This window comes from Camelus dromedarius, chromosome 5 (assembly GCF_036321535.1).
Source record: "Camelus dromedarius isolate mCamDro1 chromosome 5, mCamDro1.pat, whole genome shotgun sequence".
Taxonomy (NCBI): domain Eukaryota; kingdom Metazoa; phylum Chordata; class Mammalia; order Artiodactyla; family Camelidae; genus Camelus; species Camelus dromedarius.
In genome coordinates this window covers 55,372,189-55,391,380 of record NC_087440.1, presented here as the reverse complement: position 1 = coordinate 55,391,380, position 19,192 = coordinate 55,372,189, and the positions used below count along the sequence as shown (strand labels likewise).

At 34.9% G+C, this 19,192-nt stretch overlaps 1 protein-coding gene across 6 annotated transcripts in view; it reads right to left on the bottom strand.

The window, feature by feature from the left end:
- Positions 1 to 2,423: 2,423 nt before the first annotated feature.
- Positions 2,424 to 19,192, bottom strand: part of KTN1 (kinectin 1) — a 99,788-nt gene continuing 83,019 nt past the window's right edge. Inside the window, exons 35-44 of one of the 6 annotated variants that reach the window (XM_031453767.2) lie at positions 18,929 to 19,009; positions 18,054 to 18,143; positions 17,842 to 17,934; positions 16,630 to 16,701; positions 16,312 to 16,395; positions 16,065 to 16,148; positions 13,597 to 13,680; positions 11,525 to 11,617; positions 10,561 to 10,681; positions 2,424 to 2,908 (exon numbers count right to left, since the gene is read on the bottom strand). In XM_031453767.2, coding sequence (XP_031309627.1) covers positions 2,904 to 2,908; positions 10,561 to 10,681; positions 11,525 to 11,617; positions 13,597 to 13,680; positions 16,065 to 16,148; positions 16,312 to 16,395; positions 16,630 to 16,701; positions 17,842 to 17,934; positions 18,054 to 18,143; positions 18,929 to 19,009 — 807 coding nt within the window. In that variant the 3' untranslated portion in view covers positions 2,424 to 2,903. Of the gene's footprint in view, positions 2,909 to 5,621; positions 5,830 to 10,560; positions 10,682 to 11,524; positions 11,618 to 13,596; positions 13,681 to 16,064; positions 16,149 to 16,311; positions 16,396 to 16,629; positions 16,702 to 17,841; positions 17,935 to 18,053; positions 18,144 to 18,928; positions 19,010 to 19,192 lie in introns of those variants that run through there. The other 5 variants (XM_064485974.1, XM_064485971.1, XM_064485972.1 and 2 more) reach the window with 5 other exon arrangements.

The following is a 19,192-nucleotide window of genomic DNA, read 5'->3' as shown; positions in this document are numbered from 1 at the left end:
CTTTTGATCTTTGCCGAAGCACCAATAGTTTACCTACACTGCTTTAGCACCATCAGGGAAAAAGGTAAATAACAGCTTAGTATTATTGAAGTAGTTTTGACCTTTCAAACTCCTGGAGATGCCCAAGATTCTGCAGACCACACTTTTGAGAACCACAGAGGTTGACAATCCCTTGGAAAGTACAAACAGAAGAAAATGAGAAGGTATATTAACATCAGGAACAAATGAGGGCTAAAAAATATATATATATATATGGTATTTTTAATTATAAATTTATAAATATATACATATTCATATATTCACATACATGTGTGTCAAATTATATATAATTACACACACATACGTATGTGAACAGATGTATGAATGAGCCAATAAGAGAATCAGGCCAGAAAGCTTAAGCTGGAGAATGGAATCCTAGCTCCTCCAGTCTGTAGCTGTGAGACCTTTAGTTGTCCTCCCTCGGCCTCAATTTCTTTATCTATCAAATGGAGATGTCAATGAAAGTACTCCCCCTTCAGTAAATTCTGGTGATTAAATGAGCAACTGCAAGCAAAGTGCTTTAAAAAAGTGTGGCATGTGACAAGGTGTGTGATATATGTTAGCTGTCATAATAGAATTCTACCAATTAATATGAAATTGCCCAATTTTCAAGGAAAACTTTTATGATTAAAAACTGAGTTAAGAAAAAATAGAAAAATCTGTCAATCAGTTGATAGAAGAGCCTGGACTTGGCCTTGTTTTCCCAAGCATGGTCTTTATCCAGCACCCCTCTCTTCTCTTAAGCACATCCTATGCAGATACCACAGCTGTCCTGCAATTGCAGTTAACACAAGTTCAGGCCAGCCCAGTTTAAAAGCCTGTCTCCCACCAACTCTCCTCCAGCTCAGGCTTGGCCACTGGCCTCAGAGGCAGACAGAAGGAGTCAGTTCCTTAACTCCTCCTCTGTCTTCCCTTCTCTGGGATCCACATGACGAATGGGGTCAAGGACAAACATCTCTACTCAACTGAAGGTGCAGCTGCAGCCCTCTTCTGGTGGTCACCGGTCCTCCCAAAAATGTCATTTAGGGCAGATCCCATGAGTGGTAGATGCCACAGGTGGTCGGTCCTGGAATGCAAAACATGTAAAAACCCAACCTGGCTTGAACTCTATGGGCAATACAGCTACTGCCCACAGCTTCACTTCCTGTAACCTTTAGCTGGTGAGGTAAACACTTACAAGGCATCTGAGCCTGTGCTTTACATGATGTCACTGACCTCTCAGAAACATCTAGTTTTGCCACACCAAACTGAAGGGTATAGCTGGCTTCACAGGTATTCCCTCACTCCTCCCTTCCACGTCTCTCCATTCATTCTTTTTAGGGATCAAGATATCTGCTCTCAACCACAGTGGTCATTCTCCCCTCCTGGTAGTCACACCCCAACCTGAGAAATGTTCTCACCGCTTCCTGCCAACAGTGGCAAGGGGAGCTACTAGAGGCTTAAGGACAGGGATTCCCTCTCTCTTTTGATGCTCCCTTCCTCTCCCAGCGATGTGCTTAGATGGGGAAAGATGGACAGCTGGGGATGGATGAGATGACTAGGCTAGTTTAGCCTTGCGTCATTCACACTAACTAAGCAACTGGGAGTATTCAACCTACAAGGGAATTAACTTCAGAGAACAGGGAACTATCCTGGCACATTGGAAGAATAACTGAATAGGAGTGTGATAAGCTTGTCCTATGTGATTCTGGAGTAAGGAAGTAGGACAAATTGATACAAGTGACAGGAACACAACTTTTCATAATAATTTAATAATCATTAACAATTACAGCTGTTCCAAATTAGAATAGAGGGAACAAAACTGAAAACCAAGAGAAGATAGGTTTAGCAGAAAGTGGAAAGACCTCATGGTAAAAGCATGACTGAAACGGCAATGAGGCCACCGTATGGCCTAGCAGGTACGTCTATACTCAGTGGCGTAAGATATGTGCCAGCATCTGAAGAGCTCCATGTTTTCATCCAATTAATAAAAAGAAAAAAGAAAAAGAAAAAGATAATACATGTTATCAACATGTTCAAACAACAAAGATAACACATGTAAACTGTGTAACACAGTGTCTGACAAGGAAGAAACTAAAAAGTTAACTATTACTCAAAAGAATTAACAGTAATACTGAAAATTAAAGTAGAGCTCTTCTACACGAAGTTGGGGTGGTAGGTCTGAAACCCGGAATACTTGCCCTGCCCTTTCTGTAACTCCCCGCATGTCAGGACAGTTTACACTGCACAGAACCACAGAGAAGACCCAGAGATCCAGTCTGAGAAGGTGTACAAGCAACATACCTGTCTTATCTTGTTTGAAGGTTACAGTTGACGATTGTATTCTAAATGTTGATCTGAAGTGCTAATGAAATCTGTTAAAGCTCAATGAAAATCAGAACAAATTTGAATAATAAGCATCCCTTTATTTGCTGGCGCCATTACAAAAACTGATTACATTAGCAACAAAAGTGTTTTCTTGAGTTGAAGTCAGAGGCAGTTACTCCCCAAAATGTTAAGTAAAACAGTGTACAACATCAGTATTAAAATGTTAAATTTTATATTGTCTTTACCACTTTTGATCTTCTGAACAATTTTATTGAGCAAAATAAGATAAAAGATTACATGTTCATCTTATCTTCAGGAATGTAAAGGTCTAATTATTCAAACAGTTTTTATTATAAAACTAAACTCTGAAGGTGTCTACAGAGTTGGCTTTTTTTTTCTCTCTTTAAATCAGTAGTCTAACAAGGATTAGAAAAGACAAAACTCTGTTCAGTGTTTCTGACAAAGTAGAAAGGGTGAAAACATAAATAAGGCTTTAATTTGGCAAAATATAATACAATGCCTTCTGTTATCCTTGAATGAACAGTTTCCCAATTACTTCACTCTGTAAAAGATCAGAAAGAAAGAATTCATTTTAAAACAAAGAAACAAAAGGCAATCAGAAGACATTTGTCAAACACCAAACGTACATATTCCATTTGACCCAGCATAGCCCTTTCAACTAGGATCAGAACAATTAATGTTAATGGTGATCCAAAATAAGAAAAAAATCCCAGGATTCAGAAGAAACTTTTCGGTTGATTTTAAACTATGTGAGCCAAAACCTCAGACCAAACGTAGAATAATGTAGGAATTTAAAAATCCTACTTAGAAAACATTGAAGAGAACAACACTGGAAATCCATTTGTATTAGTTCTACTCAAAACACTAAAGCTAGTAAGATGAGTGAGTAGCACTGAAAAGACAGACTGAAATTTACAACTCTCCACCCATGAATAATTTAAGTTTTAGACAGAGATTTTCTGAGGTCTTACGAAGCTTTCCAAGTCAGATAAAATGACTAAAGATATTAAACTTCAAAAGCCATTAGACCAAAAGGACTTAACCAAATGCAACATGTGAAGTTTGACTGGATCCTGGTTTAGAAAAAAATAGCTGAAAAGATATTTTGGGTATAACTGGGGAAACCTGAATATGGGCTTAAAACTTAACGATATTATAGAACTACTGTTTTGTTTTTTTGGATGTGATAATGATACTATGGATTTGCAAGAGAATATCTTTTTTCTTAGGAGATGTATACTTAAGTGCTTAGAAATAAAATCTCATCATATTCAAAAATTACTTTCAAATGGTTTGACATCAACAAAATATGTTATACATATAGAAATGAAGCAGGTCAAGAGTGAGTCTTATATATTCTTTCAATTTTTCTTTCTGTGTGAGATTTTTCAAAATAAATAGCTAAAGGGAAAAGAAGCAATTAGTAAGTTAAAAAGCAGAGTTATCACTGGCTATCATCTCCTCTAATTAAAACAAGATTAACAGCTGATCAGAAAATCTACACAGCCCACTGGTACATTAAACTATGAAGCACTCTGAAAAAACATTACAGGAAATGAAAACTTGATCCACATGACAGTCAAGTGTAAAATGTAGAAATAAAAGCTAGTTTTTATCTGAAACATTAACTCATACTTCAAAAGCTCTACAAACAAACTTTTTCCTTCAGAATCAAGAGACAACTGTATCACAAAAGAATCTACTAACAACACATAAAAAAGATCACAGACTATGATCAAGCTGGATTCGTTCCAGGGACATAAGGATAGTTCAACATATACAAATTAACATGATACATACACCACATCAAGAAAAGAAAAGACACAAATCATAGGATCATCTCAATAGATGCAGAAAAAGCATCTGATAAAATTCAACACACATTTATGACAAAAACTCTTGCCAAAGTAGGTATAGAGAGAACATATCTCAACATAATAAAACCTAGTTATGACAAAACCACAGCCCATGTAATACTCAATGATGAAAAGCTGAGAGCCTTCCTGCTAAAATCTGGAACAAGACGAGGATGCCCACTTTCACCACTTCTATTCAATGTAGTCTTGGAAGTCCTAGCCGTAGCAATCAGCCAAGAAAAAGAAATAAAAGGGATCCAAACTGGAAGTGAAGAGGAAAATTACCACTATATGCAGATGACATGATACTATATATAGAAAACCCTAAAGGCGCTACACAAAAACTACTAGAGCTGATAAATGAATTCGGCAAGGTAACAGGATACAACATTAAAATACAGAAATCAGTTGCATTTCTTTACACTAACAATGAAATATTAGAAAAAGAAAGTAAAGAAATAAACCCTTTTAAAATCACATCCAAAAAATTAAATACCTAGGAATAAATCTTACCAACAAGGTTAAAGACTTATACACATGGAGAACTACAAAACACTGATTAAGGAAATTAAGGATGACTTAACAAAATGGAAAGATACCCTGTGCTCTGGGATTGGAAGAATTAATGTTATTAAAATGGTCATACTACCCAAAGCAATCTACAGATTTAATGCAATCCCTAGCAAATTATCCAGGACATTTTCACAGAACCAGGACAAATAATCCTAAAATCCCAGAATTGCCAAAGTAATACCGAAGAAAAAGAACAAAGATGGAGGAATAACCCTCCCAGACTTCAGACAAGACTACAGAACTATAGTAATCAAAACAGCATGGTATTGACACAAAAACAGACATATGGACAATGGAACAGAATAGAGAGCCCAGAAATAAACCCACACATTCATGGTCAATTAATCTTTGACAAAGGAGGCAAGAATATAGAATGGAGAAAAGTTTCTTCAGCAAGGGGTTTTGGGAAAACTGGACAGCTGCATGTAAATCAATGAAGTGAGAACATTCCCTCACACCACATACAAAAATAAACTCAAAATAGCTTAAAGACTTAAACATAAGACACTATAAACCTCTTAGAAGAAAACATAGGCAAAACATTTTCTGACATAAATCTTAGCAATGTTCTCCTAGGGCCTTCTACCCAGGCAATCGAAATAAAAGCAAAAATAAACAAATGGGACCTAACTAAACTTATAAGCTTTTGTACAGCACAGGAAACCATAAGCAAAACAAGACAACCTATGGAATGGGAGAAAATATTTGCAAATGATGCGACTGACAAGGGCTTAATTTACAAAATATACAAACAGCTCATACAACTTATTAACAAAAAAAAAAGATTTAATTCAAAGATGCAAATCAAAATTACAGTGAGGTATTACCAGTCAGAACTGCCATCATTCAAAAGTTCACAAACGATAAATGCTGGAGAGGGTGTGGAGAAAAGGGAACGCTCCTACACTGTTGGTGGGAGTGTAGTTTGGTGCAGCCATTATGGAAAACAGTATGGAGATTCCTCAAGAAACTAAAAACAGACTTACCATATGATCCAGCAATCCCAATCCTGGTGGTATATCCAGAGGGAACTCTAATTCAAAAAGATACATGCACCCCAATGTTCATAGCAGCACTATTTACAATAGCCAAGACATGGAAACAACCTAAATGTCCAACAACAGATGACTGGATAAAAAAGATGTGGATTTATATATACAATGGTATACTACTCAGCCATAAAAAAAGAATAAAATAATGCCACTTGCAGCAACATGGATAGACTTGGAGATGGTCACTCTAAGTGAAGTAAGCCAGAAAGAGAAAGAAAAATACCATATGATATCACTCATATGTGGAATCTCAAAAAAAAAAAAAAAAAAAAAAAGGACACAAATGAACTTATTTACAATAGAGAAACAGAATCAGAGACACAGAAAACAAACTAATGGTTACCAGGAGGGAAAGAGGGTGGGAAGGGATAAACTGGGAGTTCAAGATTTGCAGAAACTAACTTATATATAGGAGAGTCAAACAGCAAGTTTCTACTGTATAGCTCAGAGAACTATGTTCAGTTTCTTATAACCTATAATGAAAAACAGTATGAAAACAAGTATATATATGTATATACGACTGAAACATTATGCTGCACACCAGAAACTGACACAACATTGTAAACTGACTGACTATACTTAAAAAAAAAAAAGATTAAAAAAATTCTATTTGTCAAAGGGAGTAGGCAGAGCACATATATACAGAACAGACATGTAAAACTTCACCTCAATTTTTCCTGGATAACACTGAGAGCCTCTCCAATTCACTACTGACAAACTAAATACCAACTTTAGGAAAAAGTCAAAACTGAATGCAGAAATTGTAAGAGGTTGCCAACAAAGGGTTAGACAGAGTGAAGAGGAAAGCAAGCAGTGACAAAAAGGACTGCAGCACAGAGTGCCTGAATTAGGAAGAAGAAAAGTGCTGATTAAGAGCATAGGCTCTGGATGTAGATCACCTTAATTTACATCCCAGCTCACCCAGTTACTGCCTGTCTGACTTTGGGGAAGTTACAGAACCTCTTTAGTCTGTTGTAAATGGTAATAAAAAAAATATTATTATAAACAATAATGATAACCCCTACCTACCTACCTACCACACTGGGTTGCTATGAAAATGTAAATGAATGACATGTCAGCATGCTCATGTTTAGAGGCACACTAATGAAGTATGTCACTGGTTAAAATCATCCTCCTCCTTCCACAGGATTCCACAAGCGGGTTCTAAGGTAAGAAAACCTGGGTGTTATGGTTTAAGTGTTTGTGTCCCCACTAAATTCATATATTGAGATTCTAACTCCCAATGTAATGGTGTTTGCAAGTGGAGCCTTTAGGAGACTCCACCATCATGAATGGGATTAGTGCCCTTATAAAAGGGATCCCAGAGCTCCCTTGCCCTTTCTGTCATGTGAGGACACAGCAGGAAGATGGCCATCTTTAAACAAGGAAGTGGGTCTCACCTGACAGAATCTACTGGTGCCTTGATCTTGACTCATTAGCTTCCAGAACCATGAAAAATAAAGGTCTATTGTTTAAGCCACCCAGTGTGTGGGATTTTTCTTATAGCAGCCCAAACACACTAAGACACTGGAGTAATGAAGTTTTCTGATATGGCTGGATACATACTTAGAACACTTAGAAGCCAGGAAAATATGAAACATAAGAAAAAGTAGGTATCTGGAAACAAAAAAGTATACTACAAAATACTAGTTACCAACCAGTCCAAAGCTACAAAAAATTACCTTAATTAAAAAGGGGAGAGGGAATAATAGTCTTCTTTTTAGAGGGTGGGAAGAAGGGGGAGAAGTACAGAAGATAGGTAGAAAGACTTCCAAAAGAAAAGAAAGGTTAAGGTTTTACAAATTAAGGATATAAGAATAATACACCTACCCTTACAACTCACAGAAATGCTAAGTACTGTGCATTAGGATTTAGAAAATTAAACTACTGCATATCACACCTCTCTCATTTTTATCTTTTAAAAATAGCTTTTCCCTTACTGAATATGTACAGCACTATCTTCAACAATTCATATGCACTTGTATATAATAAAAGGAAGCAACATTCTGACATTAATTAACCTATTAATTTCGATGATTAAGAAATTTATATTTCCAATTTAATCATTCAGTAGTTTTAAAAGAGGTGACAAGAGGGAGAATACACTGAGCAAAAATGATGGCTTAAGTTAAAAACCTGAGGGTAATACAAACATTTAAAGGGCGTAAAGAAGAGCCATGGGAACCAAGGGATCCCTAAGGAGGGGCTGTCATTGTCAATGCTGGGTAGAGCCTACGTAAAGAAGAGTTCAAGTGCTCGTGGACCTCTAGCTTCACACAATCCATCTATACTGCTGACCACTCAATCACCCTTTCACTTGCCAATTTGGACATACATTCATCAGCTAACAAAAGATAGCACTTAGATGAGCTGCCTGCTAAACAACAGTTCGGTTTTGGCTGTGTTGCCAGGGTACATGTGTTTCTTTTAACAAATTACATACTACAATTTTATAAACGAGGAAGAAAAAAAATCTGAAAAATAAAGGTGTTATTACCAATGATCAGTGTAAGTCTAAAATTTAATATGATTAAGGCAAATATGGAAAAAGGCAAGCCAAAATGGCTCATAAGACTTAATATGAGCAGACCATGGGTTTGGGAAGAAAAAGAAAATATTAAGATGCTTTTGAGAGACTAGAGAGATACTACTGATAAGGTCTAACGGCAAAGGGTTAAATAGGCTACCTTGCAATTTTTTAGGCTCTAAAAAATGAAACCCTTCCCTTAGAACACAGAGGCCTATGGACTGACTTTACTGTATATTCACTGTTTATTCACTGTATATTTCATAACTATTTTTGGTATCTTGTATGCAAAAGAAGAGCCCATATTGGATCCAGCAATTAGGAAATCACTAATGAGTGACCTCAGCAAAGTGGTTTCACTGTAATGGCAGGAAGAGAAGCCATTCTAGAGTAGATGGAGCAGTTAGCAGCAAAGCAAGGATGTAGATACTGTGAGAATAGTTTCTTCTTTTTAAGAATCTTTGGTAGGCAGAGGGTATAGTTCAGTGATAGAGTGTGTGTTTAACATAGAAAAGGTCTTGGATTCAATCTTGAGTCCCTAAACTTAACTACCTGCTCCCACACCTCCTAAAAAAACACCCCAAAATTTAAAAAAATTAAAAGCCTTCATTTAAAAAAAAAAAAGATTCTTTGTTAAACAGTGAAGTAAAAAGAATGGGAAGGTAACCTGAAAGAAGTATAAGGTTAAAATAAGACATCTGAGCATGTTTCCAAGACTGAACAGAAGCAGCACATGGAGAGAAAGAGAGCAGGACTGAAGACATGGGAAGGAAAGCTGCCCCATGAAACAGGAAGTAAGGTTATTTTCTAATTTGGGGGAGGAGGGTAAAGTGGCAGAATTTTAACTCCAGGCAACTGAGGGGTCAGCCTACCAAAGATAAAAGATTAAGGTATAATTCGTTTTGCTGACAGGTTAGAAAAATGAGCTGGGCCTATCTGGAAGTCTTCTTAGAGGTAACTGACCCGAACTAGCATTCTAAAGGAGGGTGTGTGCTATGGCAGGCCAGAGGATGATCATTCTACAAAAGTGAGACAGAATGCCCCTATACTCAATATGGAGGCCCCTCCCAACTTCTCCAGGACATCTAATCTATCCCAAGGCCTTTGTATGACCTAAGAGTCCTAAAAATGGGTTCTGAAAGGGACGATTCAGTGATGAGCCACCCCCTGGCATTGCACAGGCCACTCCACTGATCTCCAAAATATGATTATTACTGAACAAACAGCTTCAAAAGAAAAATATCTGAAGTGTTCAGCACATTAGAGCATCCTAATGACCCAAGGCATTGTGACTTAAATCATTTTAAAACAGGTAAAACTCAGGAATCAATTAATGAATTAATCAATCTGCATTCCCAGGTAATATGGCAATAAAAATTTCCTAACATGGTTTGGTTGATGATGGTTTATTTACCATCAACTAATAAGACTCTCACTTCAGGAGTTAAAAAATGGATTCTTTGATTATCAATAAGCAAACTTAAGTAAAACCCAGCATCCAATGTAAAGAAACTGTGATTAGACAGATAGACAGACAGACAGACAGACAGAAAGAGATAAATACATATACATACACACACACACACACACACACAATGGAAACTACTCAGCCATAAAAAAGAAGGAAATCCTGCCATTTGCAATAATATAAATGGACCTTAAAGGTATTAATGCTAAGTGAAATAAGTCAAATGGAGAAAGACAAAATAACATGATTTTTCACTCATATGTGGAATTTAAAAAAACAAACAAAATAAAACAAAAACAAACTCATAAATACAGAGAGCACCTTAGTATTATCAGAGGGGAAGGGGGTTGGAGAGTGGACTGAGTGAAGGGGGTCAACTGTATGGTGATAGATGGCATACTATTCTTGTGGTAGTGATCACTTTGTAGTGTATACATGTATATTGCTATATTCATGAAACTTATATATATATATACTTTTTTTTAAAAGACAAAGTATTTTTTTCTCCTCCAAGTTATAAGACCAAAATATGCACAAGATGGAAATAAAGCTCCAAGAACGCTGAAGCTGTCATGCAGACATTCTGAGATAAAGAGGGACTGTTTCAACTAGGGCAATGAGTCCTGTATTTATGGTAGACACATGCTACACATACGTCCACACAACACACTATGTCAATTACCCACAGACAGACAGTAGTACTTCAGGTATTCTTACCTAATACCTGATAGTGTTCCTTCTCCTTTGTGAGCTGTTGGTTTACCGCCTGAAGCAACTGCTCTAACTGTGTTACAGTCTGATTTAGACTTACAGACATTGTCTCCTTCTCAGAAGACTCCTAAAAAGAAGACGGAAGTGATTAAAAAAAAAATCTGAGCACAAAGAAAAGACATTTGCAACCAAAACCACAAAATATTCTATTGTTGTTTTAAATACAAACAAAAACTCTGAAAAATCACATGAAAATTGGCAACAAAAACCACATGGAGCAATAATGTTTGCTACCTAGTGGTGTAAATCAGTTTGCACCCAAGAAAGCTATGTTATAAATGTTGTTACTGGGCTACAAAGGGAAAAGTCTGGAATCTATGAATAGCAGATATAAATCCATTTCTCCTTTCAGAAAAAATTGCAAAGAACCAAAGGAGAGTACATTCACAACAACAGAAAAGTAAGACAACATATATTGCGCTCTTACTAAATGTCTGACTAAATGTCACTGGTCTAAGTGCTACCCACTATTCTAAGTGTTTTATATAATAACTCATACATTCCTTTCAACAATCGTGCAAGATAGATACTATTCTCATTGCCTTATACAGATGGGGCAACTAAAGCACAGAGAGGCTGAGTTTCTCCTAAGTCAGTCACATAGCTACTAAGTAGCAGAACCAGGATTGAAACACAGGCAGTTTAACAGAGTCCATGCTCTTAAGCAGTATATCACAATACCTCCCAAAACAAACCTAAAAATTAACAAAATATCTCACCAAGCTAAAGTGAAAGCAAACATTAATTAAAATATTGCATTTCAGATAGAAGATCTCAAAGAAAAGATGACCTTCGGTTAAGGATGCAACATAATTGATAAAACCACATTATAAAGGTGGATCTTGCACATTTTTTTTCTTCACATAATTTACGATTAGCCCAGAGATTTGGGGCTAAAGAAAATGCTTACTGTTTCTGAGGAAATGTCACTATTCTCAATAATAGTAGTGTCTCCAGCAGCTTTTACTATTTTTGACTTGATAAGATCCAGTGACTGTTGAGCCTGTAAGGAAAGCAATATGGTAGCCTCTGAATACTACAACTGTTAAATAAATATATACGAGAAAAATGAGTGATTTTCTTACATATTTTATATAAGATTAAAGCTCTTTGCAAAACACAGTGTAAAGCCAACCTATTCAGTTTTTTCTCCAAAATGAAATAGCTTCCTCCCCAACTGGGTTATAGAAACACATGCTCATTGTTTTAAAAAGTTCAAACAACGCAGAAAATGCATAAAGAAATTAAAAACAGAAATAACCACAGTTGATATTTAGGTTAACATTAGTCTAGATCAGAGGTCAGCCAAATCTGGCCACAGCCCATTTTTTTACAACTCATGCTAAGAATAGTTTTTACATTTTTAAAGGGTCATACTAAACAAACAAAGAGTATGTGAAAGAAACTGTAGATGGCCCACAAATCCTAAAAGTTTGTGGATTTGATGACTCCTCGTCTAAATTCCTCTTTAGTAAACATATGTCCTAGTGAAAAGTTGGCAGAAAATTTTATATAAATGGGCTTTTAACATACACACTGTTTTACACTTGCTGTTTTACCAAGTATTTTATCTCTTCACATGTCAATAAATACGTGCATTACCAATCAAGTGTTGCACAGTATTCTATTACATAGATATGGGACAGTACACTGTCAACTACTGTTAACCATTTTATGGCAAATAACACAGCATACCCATACCTCTGAGTACCTGTTTAATTAACTCTTTAAAGTACCCTCTGAGAAAATAAATTTCTAGGCTAAGACTGAATGTTTTATATTTTGTTTAGAGATCAAAACTTAAAATCATGTATCACCATATGAGATCACTCATATGTGAAATCTAAAAAAAAAAAAAAAAAAAAAAAAAAAACATAAATACAAAAAAGAAACAGACTCTTAGAATACAAACTTGTGGTTGCCAAGGGGGCAGGGGGTGGGAAGAGATAGACTGGGATTTCAAAATTGTAGAATAGATAAACAAGATTACACTGTATAGCACAGGGAAATATATACAAGATCTTATGGTAGCTCACAGAGAAAAAAATGTAACAATGAATATATATATGTTCATGTATAATTGAAAAATTGTGCTCTACACTGGAATTTGACACAACATTGTAAAATGATTATAAATCAACAAAAAATGTTAAAAAAAAATCATGTATCAAAGTAAATTAGATTGCTCAACCTTGACAATGTATCATATATCTAAGTCAGAGCTCCAAAATTCTTTAAGTTCACATTTTACTTACTGGTGACATTAAAATAATTTGAAGCAATTTTAGATTCCTAGACTTTTGCATAACAATTATAAGCTATAATCATAAAGAACCAACAGTAATTTCTTTCAACCTTTACAAAAGTGATGTATTTAATTGTTTTGCTAATGACTGTATCTCCCACAAACACAATCATAGCTCTAAAGCAGCTCTGACATAAGCATATGTAAATCACACTAGTAAAAATCTCAGAACAAAATTATGAATAACTTGTCAACCTAATGCAAAGAATAAGAAATGTAACCTTAAAAACCACCCAGCTATATATGAGATTAAGAAAAATGTATTTCAACAAGAAATAATTGAACAAATTTCTCAAACATCAGGAATATATCTTTTAGATCCATAAAGATCAAAAGAAACATACTTTGCAAATGACTGCATAAGCAAATCCCAATAAAAAATACATGGATGTAACCAAATTTTTTTAAGAAGAATGTCAATTAAAAATTTAATCTATACGTTACAAAGCAATTAATTATAAAAATGTGATGAAATGATGAAGCAAATTAACGGAAAAACAAGGCAAAAAGTTTAGTGCCAAAAATGCAGCTGTATAACAAACAGCTTAAATTTATAACCAAACTAATATAATGATGGGAAAGAACAAATCCAGAGTTGGCAGTATGTTTGCTTACAATTCAAGACATAACATAGTATGACTATAAGGCATCTTTATTTAGGGCAAGCCGTGTATTACCTTATGCAAGTCACCAGCTACCTTCTGTCTTTCACTTTGTGCAGTTCTAAGTTTTGTGAGTGTTTCATTTAACTGTGTCTTTAACTGTAAAAATAAAGGAATACCACAATTATCTTAATTTACATCCTTCTTTGATTATGCTGAGACCTCTAAGACTAAAGAATGAATGAAAAAGAATGGGACCACTAAGTTATTATTATGCACAATGGATTAGCCAATATGCTACACCAAGAGTATAGAAAAGCTAAGCAGTGGAGGTTCCCATCTGTAAAGCTAAATAAAGGAAAACCTACAGAAACGAACTAAGGTTTAGATTAGAAAATCGCACATATAAAAATAAAACCATTAAATTCCAATTAAGTATCTTTTAAAAGTACTAATATTCACTATTCATAAAGCAGCTTATTCATGTTTATACCAAATTAAAAGGCAAGGAGTAAGAAGTTTTACTAATTAATTTTTAAATTTTTAAAGGCTTTCTTAAGATACGTAGTTCAGTTGAGTCAATTGTGTAATATTTTAAAAGATACTGGACAGAAGACTACAAATCCAGTAAAATAAAATCTTTGGAAATTTAAATGTTGCTCATCCTTTAAGATGTCACTAAAGAGGTCAGGGCAAGACCACACTGGCCTAACTATACCAACAAGAAATGTCTTAAAATATACTTCTCAACCAACTTGCCAAAAGAGGTATAAAGTTCTGTAAAACTCTAGTGCCAATATGTAATGCCTCTTCTCTTAAAAACTACTCTAAGTATGAACAAGGGAAATGGGCTCACTGACAAAAAAGCGACTTTTCTTATTAAACTCATCAAGTTACTTAATTCTGCTTCCCACCCACAGGCACAACATTCCAAATAGTTTTGGAAACTCAAAAGGGGGAAATACAAGACAGTGACATTTTAAACATATAGGGAAAATTAGTGGAGGACATTCCATTTGGTAATTTTTATTTTGGGAACTCTATTTTAATACCCAAATGCTTCAGTTTTTTGCTCCTCTACATCAGAGATTTCATGTCAGAGACGTTATTCCTTCGGCCCAAGAAGACACAATGTATAGACAAACAAAATTATTTTATCTTATTTTAAAATATGGCAATGATTATCTTGAGCAAAAAGGAAACAAAGACTAAGATGAAAATTACAAATTCAAGGCAAAAAAATTAAAAATACCACTCAAAAGAACCTCCTGACCTAAGTAGAAGGGCAAAATATACAAAGAGAGGACCAGGCTGAATGGAAACTCAGCCATAACCCTGCGGGCTTGATGCTACTGTTGAAGTTACCCACAAAGCACCAAAGTTAAAAGTAAAATCTCCAACAACTGCAATTAGAAATTTAAAAAAAAAACAAAAAACAAAAAACACATTATAGGGTAAGGCTTATATCTGTGGCTTATCACAGTCCCAATTTGTGCAACATACAGCAAACATACGCATAAAACTAGTCTTACATTGCAGTGGGAATGCTTCAATAAAGGTAAAATGAAGGCAAATTTTATTCAAAAATAGAGAGGGGTATGTGTGTGTGTCGGGGTGGGGGTTTTAGGTGTACATTTCATAGAGAGCCCAGCTCTGAAAATCGATTCCTATAAATCACTTATAACATAAATAAATGAGATAAAAGTTTTCTTTGGTACATACAGCAGTACTAAAAAGAAAATTCCAAATCTGGCAGTGTTAACTTGTAGTAAGGAGAAAACTAACTTACTGCAATCATACTAGAGTTTATTCAGGTACTTATCTAATCACATTCTTAATTTTTAAAAGTCACGAACAGACATAATGATTATTGTTTGAAACATAACAATACGAATAGTCATGTTTATCTAACAAATAAGCCTGTCATTATCAGTGTAAATTTCCAGAAAATTTAAGAATGGGAATACCACATTTAGCTAACTTAAGTCTGTAGTTTCAGGATTATTATGCTGAATGATGTTGATGATAAAGAATTCCACAAGCTTTTTGTTATCTATAAGCTGTAGAAAGGCCAGTTAAAATAAGAAGCTAGATTGGACTATTGCCCTTGAATGAAGAATATGTCTCTTCCATCTTCAATAATCTCCTTCCAGGTTAAAAAATTAGAGGTCCAGTTAATTATGGTGACTCTGAAAAGAGAATCTTCACAACTCAGCCAATCCTTATCTGTTTGTTTCATTTCTTATTCACTGAAAATAATGCTGTTTGAGAAAACAGGTTTTGTAAAACATGGAAAACTTTTCTGAAAAAGAGTTGCAAGCCAAACATGCCATTGTTAGGAGCTAAGAAAAGAAGGGTCATCTTAGGAACCAAGAACAGACAGATCATCTTAGGAGTCATCAGAATATGAAGATAATCTTAAACTTATAAAAATGCCAAGTTAAAGATGTTAGCAAGGAGAAAAGGTTTGGATGGTTTCTCCACATGTCAACACAAGTGTTTTCAGGGCCTACTTGATACCCAGTGGAGGACAAGCTTCTTACCAAATTTAGCTCTTCATTCTGTCTTACTGCTTCAGAATATGAATCATCAAGTTTTTTCTGCAATTCAGTCAACAGATCTTTCAGCTGCAATGAAGTTTAGAGTTTAAGATTGATCTCCTTATGATATCCCATGTTTGTATGCTACTTGGAAGCTCTGCCACAAACAACTTACACTGAAATATTTTATCACTGTTATAAACTGAATTTAAATTGAGAAGCAAGGTGGAAAAAATTCTATGTTAAATACCTCTCTGACTTCTGTAACATAGGTGGATCGTTCAATTTCTGCCTTCTCTAGCTCCATTTCCAAATGCTCTCGTTCTCTTCTCAGCTAGCAATGCAACAAAGGAAAAGTTAGCAAACATATATAAGATGCTCCCCTGCAATGAAAAGTTACCACACTTATGAATATAAAACTATATATTATCTCAAACACCACCCAAGATATTCTTAAAAGCATAACAATCACATCATTAGATGAAATCTTAAAACACATTTCTTAAGACAACACTTGATGCTAAAAAAAAGTCCATAGGTTACATAGTCAAATGATGAGGTAACATACATTTTCAATATCTTTATTTTCTCTTCTTAATCGCTCTAGCTCTTGTTCTGAAGATGTGAATGACAACTGCATCTGAAATGTGAAACAATTATATGTCCAAGTCAAACCACCAAGGATACAGAGGCTTTTCTAACTCACAGAATTTTAATCAGATGCTTCAGAGGTTTTAAAACGTATCTCATTTAAAGCCGTACTGAATTTTGAAAGACCTGAAAAGTGAGTGTCACATTTAACTTGATTTAAATTGTGGTCAAAACCTACCCTACTGAATAGATAAACAAGATTATACTGTATAGCACAGGGAAATATATACAAGATCTATGGTAAGTCATAGCGAAAAATAATGTTACAATGAATATGTCTATGTTCATGTATGGCTGAAAAATTGTGCTCTACACTGGAATTTGACACAACATCATAAAATGACTATAACTCAAAAAAAAAACGTTAAAAAAAAACCACCCTATTTCCATGCTATTAATATTAGGCCTAGCTAAAGTGCTAATGTTTAAAAATAATCAACTGGTAATCAGTTGTATTTCATCCCAAATGCATTAATGTAGAATACCATCAGCAACCCTAAATTCTGCACAGCCCAAGAAAACAAGTGAGCAACAGATGGCACTCTTTACCACACTCAAGTACTCCTACACCATTTTATATGAGCATCCAAGATACCAAATTTTGGCATCTGTGGAGACCAGGAACCAATCTCCCAATGGATATGGGGAGACAACAGTAAATGGAAGAAAAATTAAGACAGCACAATACCATTCTGGTCCCATGAAAAGAAAAAGGACTTACTAACTTTTTCTTGAACACGAGTCACATATCAATGTTTTAGAACTTTTAGAACTTATTTTGAACACCAAATTCTTTCCCTTATGTTACTACATAGTGGTTCTGTAACTTTCAAAGCACTTTATATTTTACATCATTATTCTTTAGTCATAACACTAAAACCAGTGATTCTTAAACTTGGGTGGGCATCAGAATCACTTAGGGGCAGGGGTCGGAGGTGGTGGTGGTGTTGGGTGGGGAGGGGTGATGGGGCGGGTCAAGAACGTACATTTCTAACAAGTTCCCAGATGATGCTGACACAGTTGGTCCAAGGCTCACATTTTGAGAACCACTGCTCTAAGGTTTTTGTTTTTGTTTTTTACAATTCACACATCCCTTTTATTTTTCCCCAAGTTCTTCCTTTTTAAATACCTGTTTAATAATCTTTTGTGATTCATCAACCTTAACTTTCCATTTATTTTCTTCTTGCTCCACACTTCTCTGTAGCTTCTGTAAAATTCCTTCCTATGAACAAAAGCATAGTAGTTCCAAAAAATTTATTTTCTAATGCCAAGATAAACTATTTAAGCCATTAAACATTAAATTAGTGATTTTTTTAATGTAGATTAAATATCATTTCCTACTGTTTCCGCAAGGACGGATTTGTATTTTTCACACTCTAGCTGTAACAATGTGTGCATTTCATCAGCTTCTTTCAACTTGTGCTCTAGAACCTGCAAAGAATGAAATTAAGAAAAATTCTCTAGTTTTACCAAAAAGTTCTGTGCTTCAAATTTGTTTCAGTACTTAATGGTATATTATGACAAATGGTTCCTAACTGTTTTATCATGGAATTCTACATTTCAGTCTTCTTAAGTGGCAATGAAGTTTGATGACCTTTTTGGTCATTTGGTTTTCCTAAGAAAACTCCCAAGAGTCTGTTTACTACAAAATATATTATACAATTGTATAATAAATAGGTTTGTCACTCTTTAATAGAATAGTGAAATCAAAGCAGACCCACATGTAAAGTGAGGTCAAAATACCATGGGAAATGGGGTTTTATTCATGCCACTTGAGATACAAAAAAAAAAGTTAATCTCCCAAATTTCAGTAGTCCAGGTTAAAAATGCATCTAGGCTCTGAACATTCCTAATGATATATCTGGGGATACATTAGCAAACCCATCAGTTTCCACCTACCCACCTCAACTGATCTTTACTTTCTAAACCCAGGCTAAAAAGAGAGTAAGAGATAGTTAAATACTCAGTTTTAGAAATGACTAAAATACAGAGTTAAAGAAATGGCAAACATTAGCTTTGTACACAAATCAAACCCAAGGAAGACAAGAGCATTTCCACCAAAATGTACACAAAATGAAATCACCTTCTTACACTTTCTCAAAAGATTATTCTACTCATAATATAGCCTTTACCTTTCCCAAGTTCATAAAGACAAATCCTCACTTATTTCTTTTTCCTTTGTTTGTTTAAAATATAAATACTTCTCTTGAACTAACCTTAACCTCCTCTGAACCTGAAGTTCCAGCCACACATTCTTTTGCTTTCTTTTCAAATCCACGTAACCATTCACTGTAACTCTGTGGAGAAGAAAAGTCAAAATAACCAATTTCCAAAAATACCTAAATGAAATAAGTAAAAAAATTTAAATAACCAAATTGGATGATTATAAAAGAAATCTACAAAGACAAACACCATTCCTTGGAAATTCCAAAGAAGAATATAATTTTTGCGTAAGTTAAACATAAACCAGCCTTGAAAAT